A 13,869-nucleotide genomic window follows, 5' to 3' on the forward strand; every position below is an offset into this window, starting at 1 on the left:
TTCAGTCTTGGGATTTCACTTCTGCTGCTGTGTTTTTCCCAATGCTTGTAAGCACAGGAAAAAATCTACAAATTTGACAAATCTGAGATCAAAGAAAGGAATAAGAGATTAACAGGCATAGGAGTGCAGCGTACACTGCAAAAAGAATACTCTGAAAAATTAAAGTTGCATAGTCTGTGGGAAATCTGTACTCCTTTGGAAGAAAAATGATCTACTTAGTTATTTGAAGTGCTTTCATATTTTGTAACTTAGATGTAGAATACACCTATTATACTCTAAAAATTGAATAAAAATAGGCTGATTTGGTTGTTGTTGTTGCAATAGGTACGTCTGAAAAACCCAAGCAAAAAACCTTTGATATACGAGGCTATTTTTAGGGGAAGAGATGCTGATGATTTCTCATTACCTAAAGGAAACACTGTCACCATTACCCCTAAGTAAGTAATGATATTTTAGTATTGTTATTGGGTTTAGCATTACAGAAATATAAACCTACTAATTTAAGTGTGATAGAACACTAGAAATGTGTTCAACTACAAACAGGACAAAATCAGTCAGGATAAAGGTCAGTATTTTTCTCTTTAACCTAGAACAAATCTAGAGCTATGTTTCAGTGGGATACTTTCAGTTTAGCTCAATAGGGCTTTAAGAGCAGAATATAAGATCATTAGAGGAGTCATCTCTGTCCAAAACTTTTTTTTCCCCCCAGTGTATCAAAAGCTTTAATTTTCAATTTGAATTTTCTGTTGTTACATTTGGGTTTTTTCTCCAACTAAATTTGGAATACCTCCTCTGAACTGTATTCACAGTTCTTAGACCAATGCATTACAGATGCATGAGCAGGTAATTTTTTTATTTTTTTTTTGAGGTTTCACATCTTTCTTCTTAGTTGAAGATTGGCTAGAAGTTTAAGAGGGCATGACAGAGGTTTGATAGTAGTGTTAGACTGCTTCTTTTTGCCTCTGTCTTCCCTCCCTGCCTAGACACATGAGATGTAGTTATTTGTATATCTGACATTTCTGAGAACCATCCAAGGATTTTTGGAGAGACCTAAGTTTGGGAATGCATTAGGTTGTTATATTTTTGGTAGCAGAAATATAGAATATTACCATCTTTTTGGTTTCGTTCAGTTTGCTCTTACTCTCTATGTGTCTTTTTGAATAGAAACAGGATTTTCTGTAATTCCTGTTTAACTAGTGAAGATGAGGGATGTAACAGTGGCTGTCAGGAGTTTTTAAGTTCATCTGCAAGACTTTCTTTTACAGATAAAATGGATTAGAGATTTTAAAAAGGAAAACAAAGCTCAACATTTGTATGGAAATAAACTGTGAAGAAGAAAAAAATTTGCAAATATAGATTGTCAAATTCAAGAAGATTCAACATAAATACAGTGCTCTTTAAGGATGACCAATATTTCAGTATTAAATGACATGCCTATTGTAAATATATGCAAAGAAGACAACAAATAATTACATGTTTTCAACAAACTGTGAGGCTGATTTGATTCCATTTTCTTTACAATTACTTCAAATAAGAATTAGCATAAAAATCTAATCCTTGAAAATATCATGTGTTTCTCTGAAAGGTCAATGCTATGGCTGTTTTTCACTTCACCTTTAAGAAAAACAACAAAGTACAAACAAAACAAAATCAAGACACAATTAAATGTGCATAAACTTGTTGTTGAGCTGTTTGGCATTATATATAGCAACAAATATTTGAAAAATTGCATATAAATAAAAGCTTGTGGAAATGACAATCTTGCGCTGGTAACTTCTGCAGAGTCTATCATAACTTAACCTTACTCATAATCATGACCACTAAATGAATAATAGTTGTTTTGTAATTAGTAGCTTTCTTAATAGTCTGATGGAAGTGTTTGAGAACTCCAAAAGTTGGTGAGATGTGTGGGAGTCTTGCAGATTCTTTGTTAGATCATAGTATCATGGGGGTCTGGTGTAGCTGAGTGTCTTATCTTGCATATAGATGTAATGTAATTAGTGTAATTAATTTTTGATCTGACAATCCCACTCTCTAGGACACTACACAGTGCTATATAGACTTGCAGTTCACAACAATATCTCTAAGATCTCTTATATAGTGTAGACACATCTATAAAGTTACTCAGTGTGGGTTTCTTACCAAGAAAAATGGTGAAAATTACTTGATCAGTATTTCCCTGGGAAAGAGACTTGTTTAACTACAAACAGTATAGAACAAAAATCTTTTTATAGAGCAATACCTTGAGGCTGGAGTTGTTGAAATTCAGACTGGAAGTAGGGAAGGTGATTAGCTATTGAGGGAAAAATACTATAGAAATGAAAAATTTAATTGTAAGAGTTTTGCGAAGCACAGAACATTGAAAATAGTGCAGGAAGTGACCTCAGAAAGTTACTTAATCCAGCCTTCTACCACAGATAATATGGGGGTGCTTTCTCAGAAAAGTACTTCTCTAGTTTTCCCATTAGAGAGGGGCTGTTACTTAGAGAACTTTGGAGTTTTTTGCCTCTTAATTACTCAGCTTTACTAATTATTCTGAAGGATTTTTTTACCAATTTCTTTCTCAATCTTCAATGAGAATTTGATTAAGGACATCTAGATCTGCCTCACAACTTGAATAACAGGATGTCTGACTGTTTAACTCAGAAAAACTTATTCAAATAGAAGAGCACACATTGAATGGGTTGTTTACTTAGGATGATGCTGTAAGGAAAGAAAACTTCCTGTGCTAGTGTGTGGGGGAAGAAAAATTAAGCTGCATTCTAATGACATACAAAGCAATAAGAATTCAGTATTATTCTCTATATAGTATTTTATTAGAATGTTTTAAGGTGCTCTTAGGCAGAAGATTCTATTACAACAAAGGATTTCAGAAGAAACAATTTACTTTCTTTTCTAGGCCCCTTACCTTACAAAGACTCTGAAAAGTGCTCCTGAAATTACATTTCTGAGTAATTTCTGAGTCACAATTTTGTGATTTCTCCCTCCCTCCCCCAGGAAACAGGCATCTATGAATGTGGAATTCACAATTCGTTTCCTGCGCCCTGCTGAAGCAGTGTTGCTACTGACCTCACATGGAATAGATGCTGCCACACTGACATTCTCTCTGAAATCTGAAGTCAAGCATATTGAGCCTGCTGTAAGTTTATGTGTGTATGACTAATATTGTCACAAGAAATATTGTTATTCTCTATGTTATTTCAAACAAAAATGAACAGAGGTAAGAATGAAAATGTGAGCTGCCATCAGCTTTAGCCTTAGACCTATGAATTTTAAGATGTCCAATATCAGTCTATGTACATGCAGAGAAAAACCTAGAGGAATATCTAAGATTCGTGATCTAGATACAATATAAATTACATTTAGATCTTGAATAAATTGTAAAAACTTGCACTGATTTCTCTGTAAATAAATCTGGAATCCTTTCAGCATATGAATGCTATGAAATTCCATTATGGAGGGGTTGATATGCTTCAGGCCAGTGATTTCAGTTGTCACATGTAGAAGGATTGCAAATTTTCATTAGATGTTTCTGGGTTTATTTATGCTTTTTAACTATAGACAGTGTGTAGTGTTAAGATATGTCCCAGAAATAGTCAGAGTGAATACAAATGATCCACAAATGATACAAGTGATACAAATGATGTTTATGTGATTCTTTTTTTTTTTCTTTTTTAATTTTTTTTTTCTCTCATTACTCTCTGTATGCTATAGAAATAGACACTGATGTTAGAAAGAAAGGTTGAGGCAAGAGAAAAAATAGGGAACATGTAAAGATAAGAAAGGAAAAACCATGATAACTTGATTCTTGGCCTTGTGTTATCATTTGGGAGCATTTTTAAAACACGGTGAAGTTTAGTGCTTGTTTAAAAGGAGCCAGTGGTCAAGGGTTCTATTCCTCCTTGTAATATTTTCTACTTGTTTGTATATGTAGTTTTGCAGCTTTTTCATATTGGTATAATTTTTTGCTCTCTTTTAGGGTGTTACAAAGTGCAAATCCCCATGTTATGAGCTGAAGAAAGTTAGCCTAAATGTTACTAATCCCTTCAAAACTGATGGCATATTCAGGTAGACAATGCTGTAAACACAAATCTTTAATGATCATGCTGTTTTATCCACTATTTGGCATAATTTTCTTCTTCTTCTTAAAAATTTAAAACCTGGAGGTTAAATTGTTACAAGTACTATGAAGTGGAAGCTATCATAATGAATAAAGAAGATAAATAAGCCTTAATTGAAATCCATCTCAGTGTAAGCAATAAAGCTGGAGCTTTAATCAAATGGAGTTTATGAACCTTGCTTGTATTTTTGTGTTTGGCTGAGGTCCAGCAGATTTACAAAGAGAAACAAACCCTGTTAATTAATTGTTGGTTATTTTTTCCCCCAATCTGTTTTATCCTGCTGTTTGAATTATTAAGCATGCAAAAGAAAAAAAAAATGCTTTAGCCTTGGGGCTTCCATCACTATCAGTTAATCTAATTTTTAATTTGTATTCATCATAGATGCAACAACTGCAGTTATAAAAGTTGCTTTCCTTAATACAAAAGAAATAGAGTGCTGTGCCTCTTTAAAATATATTTATGTGATCTGACTCCTTATTTTGTCTTCAGTCTATAGAACTAGGAATTGGTTCATCTCATTCATTTATTTGCAAGAACTATCTTCCATAAGATTTTAGACTTGTTTTTTATGCAACATGAATATATATGTTGCATAAGTTGCAAATTAAAATTCTTTTTCCGTCACAGAATAGGATTGGCCTATCCAAATAACAATCACAATCCTGTAACAGGACTGTTTCCACTGGTCCAGGAATGCCCTCTGGCACAAGCCTTGTGTGTGAGAATCATATGAGTTTATTTAGCTTCTGTGTTTTTTAAAGTCCTTGAGGTGGTCAGTGATGTTACCTGTAATCAGTCCTATGGTTTGGATAACTCTCTTGGAAATAATTGATGAAGTGTTGAAGTGATTTAGTTTTATGTGCATCATTCAAAAGCTGCCTGACAACTACCAGAAGTAATTATCAATCTGGCCAACATTCGAACCATTAATCTAAAATAAAATATTTTTTTATGTCATGTTTCCAGTGATTTTAGGAATCTAGTGTTTCATCAGGGGTTGTATTGTTTACTTGCAAATAACACCAGGAAATGCATTTTCTGATAGCAAGGAAGTAGCTCTTTTACAGGAAAACGGGCTAAACGGCAACGGGTATTTTTAATGTATCTCCAATTAAAAATAATAAGCTTCTTTACTAAGTTAGAATAAACTGAGTTTCTTCTGCATTCTGCAAGTTAAAAATGAGGTCATTATGTGTGCTTGCCATGCTTTCAGGGTCATTTTGCTGGAATCCACACGTAGTTTCATACACCCAGAGCAAGTGTATCGAGCCAGGAAATTAAAGAAAGAGCAAACATTTAGGTAAGTTCCAAATGACAATTGGTAATTGTAAGATATCGTATTATGCAATTCTATTAGCATTACATATTTGTGTATAGTTGTGTGCCACCTGCTGTAAAGAGTTATAGGTTAGGATGTGGAAATCCCATAGGAGATGCCCAGCCAGTCCCCAAGCAGCAACCGTTTGCTCCTGGCCAGCTCTGCCTGGTTTATATACTGAGCATGGTGTTCTGTGGTATGGAATATCCCTTTGGCTAGTTCAGTTCAGCATTCCTGGCCATGCTCCCTCCTGGCTTCTTGTGCATCTGCTCACTGGCAGAGCATGGAAAGCTGAAAAAAACTTTGATTTAGGGTAGGCACTGCTCAGCAACAACTAAAACATCAGTGTGTTATTGATACTTTTTTCATCCTAAATCTAAACCACAGCACTGTACCAGCTACTAGGAAGAAAATGAACTCTATCCCAGCCAAAACCAGGACAGTACTGTAAAAAACCCTTGTAAACAGGTTGAATAATTCATTAATTCTTTATTTGATAATTTAAAATATTTCCCACAACTTGAGTAATGTAATTTCTAAAGCTCATATAAACATTCAAAATCCGGAGACACTTATTCAAGAGTTATTGGGAAATGTCTTAAACTACTAGCTCATCAATACTGGAGGTTGAATTGTAATCACAGGGATGGTCTAAAGCCATGTCGTGAAATGCAGACTGATCTTCAGTTTCCTTTTTAAAAAAAATGTGAAAGAAAAAGAAAAATTTAAAAACTGAAAAATAATGACCATTTCTATATTAAAAAAAAAATATGCACTTATTTTAACTTAAAATGATTTTCTGAAGTATAATTTATACTATGCTCTCTACTAAATTAAATAAGTATGTAATCATTATTGATATAGAAAAGGATTTTTCATCATCCTGCATATTTCAGCTTAATTTATCTCTAGAAAATAAATCAATCTAAATAGTGTAATTTTAGTCACACATCACTCTTACTGAAATTAATTTGAGGGCATTTTATGTCTTTAGAAATCTGCAGTACTGATTTATTATATTTTTAGATGTTTCTGTCATCTGTGATAACAGAAGCCACTTAGGTGCGCTTTTTTCCAAAGTTTTTCCATTTTCTTGAGTGGAACAAACTTCTGAAATTTGTGTTAAAAAACTAGTATATGTACAACTCATAACTGATCAGTAAGAAGATTGTGCCTGCAATCATTTTTATTCTTTTGATAAATCCAGAAAATGCCTTCTGCAAAATGGGGGCCTGTTGCTCTAAGTGCTCCATAAGCATAAAACTACCATAAAAATCAGTGTTTGCACTGTAGGTAATGCTGTCTATGTGATTGATGTCAGGATCAAATCATGCAAATGACCATTTAGTCATCTGAGCAGGTGCAAGTGGGCTCACAGCTCCTTCTGCATCCTCATTCTGTGCCTCCAGATGTGTCAGACACACTTTAAACCTTGCTATAACAAGCTTTGCTTGGCAGGTGACCCTCTTACCTACCAACTTTCCACTCTGGCAAAATCACAGACACCCAAAATGGTGACATTCATACTAAAAAGGAGACCAGCCCTTTGGTCATTGTGACATGGGCTCATTATACAGTGGCTGGAAAAATGGCCCAGTCTGCAGGTAGAGCCCCAGTGAATTATACCCTTGCTGGGATACAGCACTGTCTAAGCTAAAAAATCTAACAATAGTCCATGCCATTCAGTGGTGCAGGCAAGATCTATATGTCCATGGGGAGCTGAATGGTGTGTGGTGAGAAGGATAGTATTTTTTCATCCATTCGACATAATTTTTCTTTGAAGTATACTGTGATACATGTGCCTGGATTTTTTCAAGTTGTGCACTTTTGTGTGCTTTTCTAAGCCCTTGAAACTTCAATTTTTGTCCTTGGTCTACATCTGTATGCCAGCATGGTCTGCTCACTGTGTGAGAAGGAGAACCAGGTGGAGTGAAGCACAACACATGGCCCAGAAATTATAGCGTAAAACTATCCCTAATTTTAAAGCATGTTGGCATTTGAATGATGTCCATTAGAAAAAAAACGAAACAACAAATTACAGTAAAAGTTCAAGGTTGCGTTTAACAGCTATTTTTTCCTTCATAGATTTCCTTCTGTAAAACTAGGAAGTGATAAAAATATACTAATGATTCACTAATAGTCCTATTCTAAGACCATGACTTAAGTAGTTTAGCATTTACATTAGTGTCCATGAGTCATAAGGATGGTTCATGATTGCACAAGACTGATTTTCAAAACAAACTGCAAATGTGGATAAATATTTTTACATTAAAATTTAATTTCAAACCAAATTAATGAGTGAATTTCGAATCAATCTTTGCACTGTATATAACTTCTTAATGTTAGGTTACTTACCTTTTTTTTTTAAAACAAGAGATAGTATCAGGAATTCCAAACATTTTTAATTTTCTGAATTTTATTCTTACACTTTTTGTTCTAAGCAGTTTCATGTGTTGAGGAAAGAGGTATGTTATACACAATACCTGTACTTTCTTATTGAAATGAAGCTCCATAGTACCTCTGTGTAATATAGGTTATGAGATACAGCATTAATATCCATCATTTCATAAGATATGGTTTACAAATATGCTATCAGGAGTCATTGCAATTCTGGTTATTATTTGATATAATAGAAATTCATCTATTCTAAGCTATACTACCTATTTTGGGAAGCTCCTGTTTTAGTTTTTATTCTACTCTTTGTTCTGAGATCAGAAACTGTCCTGCAGAACTTGAAAACTGGCAAATATCTTAGGTGTGAGTTTTGTCTTTGAATGTTTCAGTATTTTCAATGCATTATCAAGCAGTTCCTTGTATTTCTTCCCTCTAATAAGACATTTACTTGCTGCTAAAGTTCTTGTCTCCTAAAATTCATTGATTATGTTGCTGCTCTGTGAACTTCAGATTTCCCCATGGTATCTGGCACTTTTTTTCCCCCTCAGTAATATATAAAATTTGGAACTGTAATTGACTAAAAAAAAATATTCTAGTAAATTCTCCTCCAGATACATAAAGCAAAGTGATTTTCTTTTTTTCTTTTTTTTTTTCCTGCAAATTTGTTGAATGGAAAAGAGAGTTATTGGCTTGTTTGGACTCTGAACTAAAGAGTAAAGGTGTACCATTACAGAGGCATAGCTAATATGACATGATGTATGAACACTATGTATGTTGACTGCATCTTGATTTTTGTCATACCTGATAACATGGCAAGCCCAGCCTCTTGGTGGTACTGTGTGGGAACAGGTATCTGACAACTCAGAGGTGACAGCTACTAAACTACTGCACAAGTGTGGAAGTGGATTGGAACTAGATGAACTATTAGATCCTTTCCAATCCAACTGTTCTATGATTGTAATTTTTAGTACATGATTGAATAAACCACAGCAGAATGTATTCACACCTCTCATTTCTCTGTCTCAACCAGAATTTTATACCAAGCAACTGAGAGGTGCCCTCATAAACCAATCCTCACCTGTACCATACAGAACTTTTTTTCATTTAATGCACAGTAAAATAATCTTGCTGTGGAAGGGACAAGCTGTGTTTGTAAAAAAACCAAAAACAAATGTGGGACAGTTTAAGTCATTTGGTCTCTATTTATTTTTTTTTATGCCCACTCCCAACCCCCTCTCCCCCTTTAAATGCTGAAAGACCAGAGTAGGGTCTCCCTGGAGCCTTCTCGTCTCCCAGCTGTCTTCATAGGAGAGGTGCTCCAGCCATTTTTGTGGTCCTCCTCTGGACCTTCTCTAGGTTCTTGTCTTTCTTGTGCTGAGGACCCCAGAGGTAGATGTAGCACTGCATGTGGGGTCTCACAAGGGCAAAGTAGAGGGGGAGAATCCTATCCCTGGCCCCACTGCCTTCGCTACTTTGGATGCAGCCAGGACAGGGTTGGCTTTTTGAGCTGCCACTGCACATTGCCAGCTCCTACATATTTTTTCATTCCCCAGTATGCCCAAGTGCTCCTCCACAGGGCTGCTCTCAAGCCATTTATTCCAAATTTTCTATTGATACTGGGGATTTTGCTGAACCTGGGTCAGGTTCAGCAAAGAGACTGTGCAGACTTATTTTATGGCAGCTTTCAGCTGTTCTGCCTAATCCATTTCCTTATTTCTCTATGTATTGAAAGGGGATGTATTGAACCAGACTTTGAGGATAACCAAGCTTCTTATACCTTCCTGAACTTTATTCCTTCTGCTTTTATTGTTGAATGAGATGCTATTTCTTTTTGTTATGGAAGAATGAGGCACAATGTTCATGTCTTCCACAACACAGTTTTGTTTCCCATCACTTATCTGCAGGTGCTTTGTTCATTGATGTAAGAAAGGAATTGATAAAGAGAGAAGTTCAATACCATGTTAAATCAGCCTAATGAGTTCCTCTGTTGTTCAGCTCTGAAAATAGGACTTATTCAATGTAGAGTTCACACCAGTGAAGAGCTGTAATGTATTTCCACTATTATGTTATTTTTTTCATACAGCTTTTGAGCTATTTGTTAATTTTACAGTAATTCTTCAGCTGTAGTCTCTGTTTTTGCGAGCATGACTTAGCATTCTCATTCAAAGATAAAGCATTGTAAGAAATTATGCTTTATATAAAATTTGGGTTTTTTTAATACGAGATACTTATTTGTGAAGTACAGAATAAATAGTACGATGCATGCTTATAACTCAGAGATCATTTTCCTTTCTGAAAAATGGCCTTCAAGTGTAGGCATTAAAATACAACTTCAGGATAACATATTCTGAGAATTTTGCAAGTCCATTTATTTAGGGTTGTGATTTTTTTCTTAGCCTGGCAAGATTAACTATTTATTTTAAGAGAGACCCAACATCTATCAGATACTGTATGTAATAATTGTTTGCTGTGTGCTGGTTCATAAAATTTTACTGCTAGGGGAGTATGACTTTGTAGTGGTTTGGATTTTGTTTTCCCCCAGAGGCTAAGAAAGTGGTAGCCCCCAAGGGGTGGAAACCCCTGGAAGTTTTGAAATTCTACCCAATAGGCGCTCCTGCGAAAATGTAAACATATCACAACCAGACCAGAAGAGAAGAGTTGTAGTTTTAGGTTAGAAGAGGTGGCCATGTTGTAAGACCATGAGGAAGGGGCTCTGAGCCCCTCGGGGCCTCTGGGCCCCCCCAGCCCCGGTTGGGGGCTACAGGGACGTGGAACAGTGTTAAGCTGGACTATGTGTCTGTAACTGAACCTGGAGATGTTTCTTCATTGTGAGCGGCAGCGGCAGAACTGCACTGACCGGAGCGGTGGCAGAGAGCCAGAAAAGATAAGATGCGGCAGAGGCATTACAGCCAAGCAGGAGGGAACTCCTGGAAAGAGAGAGAAGCTAGCAGCAGAGAACAGAACTAAGTTCTACAGAGAGAAGGTTTGGGGGTAAGAACTGCAAAACTCCCCTAAACTTTCTTTGAGATCCCTCCAAGATGGAGGGGGTGGACTCTTACTGATTAGAAGTCCTAAATGGAGTAAAGGAGCTAAGAAGCTTGGTTGTCCTGAGAGCTCAACCAGGATGGTGTGTGGGAGGTTGACCTTGAGGCCCTCCCTTGCTGCAAGCTACAAAGAAGCTCGCAGCCTGAGACAGGGCACAGAGGCCCTGCAAGGAGCTTGAATCTCCTGGAGATACCAGACCGTCACGAAGACCCCCTGTGCTTCGTGATATGACGTGGTGAAACGACCTTGTCTGGGGTTATGAAGCCCACGGAAGACCCCTTTGCCTGCGTCAAGGGACCAAGGGAGCTTGGATACCTCCCTCGTGAGTGCTGGCAGAGATCCAGCTATCAGCTGCATGCATGAGATGAGGAGAACCTGCTGCCTTAGAAGAAGCTGCTGCCCTGAGAGACTGGAAGGGATCTGTCCTTCTTTCCCTCCTGGACTTTTATTTGGAGGGGAGAAGAGATTTGATCCATTGTAAATACTATATGTCATGGTAGAGATAGTTGTGATCGTGTGTATAATGTATTATGATATTTATTTCTACAGTCATTGTAATATATTCCCTTTCCCCCACTTTGAGTCTGGTGGGTTTTGTCTGGAAAAAACCCATCTCACATTGGGTTGAGATGTGGGAAGGGGGAATGGAGCTAGGGAATTGGATTTTGGGGCTATCTCAAACCATGACAGACTTTTATGCATGGATAATATTAAACCTGAGTCTTGAGCTGAAGCTCACAGTATTTTTTTTTGAGATACATTACAGTGTAGTTTTCAGCATCTTTGAGCTCTGTGCTTGTTGTAAATTAAACAAAACTCTCCTTCCATTAATGTAACTGCACAGTCTTAATTCCTGTCAACAATGGTAGAAATTATTTGTGAAGAAGGATAGTAAACTATATAAAGTCACACCAAGGAAACATGACAGTCAGGAACACAGTTTGCTTTGGGGGGGGGGGGGGGGGAATTTGAGAAGATTTTGTTCTAAGGTGTTTTGTTTTTTTTTTTTTTTTGAGAATACCTGTTCTTTTCAAATACACTTGAAAAGCAATATTGTAGTGAAAAGAGTTAAGGTGTTCAGGTTGAGATTCATCCCCTTCCCCTTTCTTAGACAAATCTTTGGTTATATTAGGTGTCTTTTGAATGGTTAACTGCAGTGTTATTTAATATAGGTCATTCCTGTAGCCTTGGTGTGAAAATAGTCCCAAGGGACAAGCTTTACTGTTCCTGGGCATACCTTATCCCATCTTTGCAAGGCTATAACCTCGTGGAAATGAACCTTGTACCTGAACTGAAACAAGAAGAGAATTTTAATTTTTTTTTGGTAGAAATTGCTTGAAGAGCTTCTCTTATGAGTTTTGATGTTTCCTAGCAAGATCATGAACTACATGTTAACACTGAGATTTCACATCCCTAATTCCTTACTGTGTACTGTGAAGTTCCCAAATACTTACTCAAAGAGCCAAGAGTAAAATTAGCCTTTGTACAGAAAATCATGGAAATTTTATTTATCCTTATTCTATGAGCAGAAACATTTTAAACCATGTGTACTCAAGCAAATTTCAAGTGGGTTTTTTGTTTTTGGGTTTTTTTGTATAATAATTCTTGTAATGTAAAAAAGAAAAAAAAAGAAAAGACGACATCTAAGAAGTCATTTAAAGAAAAACTATTTTAGGTCATTTCAACTTCAATATTAAAAAGATATTGATTTTGACAATGGCAAATATAAGATGCCAAATTCATCAGTTTGGAAACCAACACTGTAAGAGAAATGATTTACACCAGGTAGGGATAGTGGCAACATCAGCCCCCTATTTTTTACCACAAAATATGTTAATATTCCACTGTCTATGCTGCACTTTTTCTGAAGTAATCATGTTCTGTTTCCTCTAAGAAAAAATAATGGCTCACAATTTTAAATAATTTGTATACTATTGATTTGTTGCAGTTTATGAATCCCTGATATACAAAATTGTGGGATTCTAGTGGGTCATTTTCTAATGGATTAGATCTGAATCTCGCACTTGCTGGATTAAATTTAGATCACTCAACTTTTATTAGGGTTAATGTAAATATTGATATTAATTTGTTAAAAAATGAGATGTCTTAAATAATGGAAGCAGTGGTTTTCCAATTAAATTTCTTAAACATATTGCTGTCCTAGGGCTTGGTTAGTTTAGAAAACATTGTATAAAGTCACACTAATTTTATAAGGCGTTATGATGTCTTTATTACTATTACAGTGTGTATGTTGGACTTAAAATAAATTTAAAAGTATACAAATAAATAAAAATAACATGCAAGTTTGTATTCAAACTTGAATTTACAAAACTAGATGCTGGTTAATTTAAAGAAGGATGTTCTGACTCTACTCTAAGTTTGCATAATAACTCAAGTGGAAGAGAGGATGCTTAACATTATTGGATAGGTAAATGGTTCCCAAATGTGGTGTTCATTTATTTTTAATTGTCTTGAAACTTTTTCTTTTCCAGTATTTATTCATAAAAAGGGAAAAAAGTTATCTATTAATAATCAAAATGTCTGGCTTTAGGATATTGCTTCAATTTTTTTTTTCTTTTTAGTTCTGAATGTAACATATTAAACTCAAAAAATAATACACTGCCTGAAGATTCAAATGAAGAGAACAACTCTATTTACTGTAAGTACCTCTATACAGTACCTCATATTTCACTATAGTAGAAACAAGATTATTTACATAAGTAAGATTTTGACATGAAAAGTGTGCTCAGTGACTATTATTTGTAGTTTTCTTAAAATGTTGGCCTAAAATTGTTCATCACACTCAAAAAATTAGCCTAGAGAAGAGTGGGCTCCATGGTGACCTTATTTTGTCAATGAGAGAACCTGGAGAGGGATTTTTTACAAGGGCGTGTAGTGATAGAACAAGGGTAATGGCTTCAAACTCAAAGAAGGCAGATTTAGATTAAATATTAGGAAGAAATTCTTACTGTGAGGGTGGTGAGGCACTGG

At 35.7% G+C, this 13,869-nt stretch overlaps 1 protein-coding gene across 3 annotated transcripts in view; it reads left to right on the forward strand.

The window, feature by feature from the left end:
* CFAP47 (cilia and flagella associated protein 47) overlaps nt 1-13,869 on the forward strand; it is a 278,312-nt gene that overhangs the window by 89,284 nt on the left and 175,159 nt on the right. For all 3 annotated transcript variants that reach the window (XM_032680035.1, XM_032680036.1, XM_032680037.1), the window contains exons 37-41: nt 325-437; nt 2,998-3,139; nt 3,980-4,068; nt 5,335-5,421; nt 13,461-13,537. In XM_032680035.1, the coding sequence (XP_032535926.1) occupies nt 325-437; nt 2,998-3,139; nt 3,980-4,068; nt 5,335-5,421; nt 13,461-13,537 (508 nt within the window). The remainder of the gene's footprint in view (nt 1-324; nt 438-2,997; nt 3,140-3,979; nt 4,069-5,334; nt 5,422-13,460; nt 13,538-13,869) is intronic.

This window comes from Chiroxiphia lanceolata, chromosome 2, assembly GCF_009829145.1.
Source record: "Chiroxiphia lanceolata isolate bChiLan1 chromosome 2, bChiLan1.pri, whole genome shotgun sequence".
Lineage (NCBI taxonomy): Eukaryota > Metazoa > Chordata > Aves > Passeriformes > Pipridae > Chiroxiphia > Chiroxiphia lanceolata.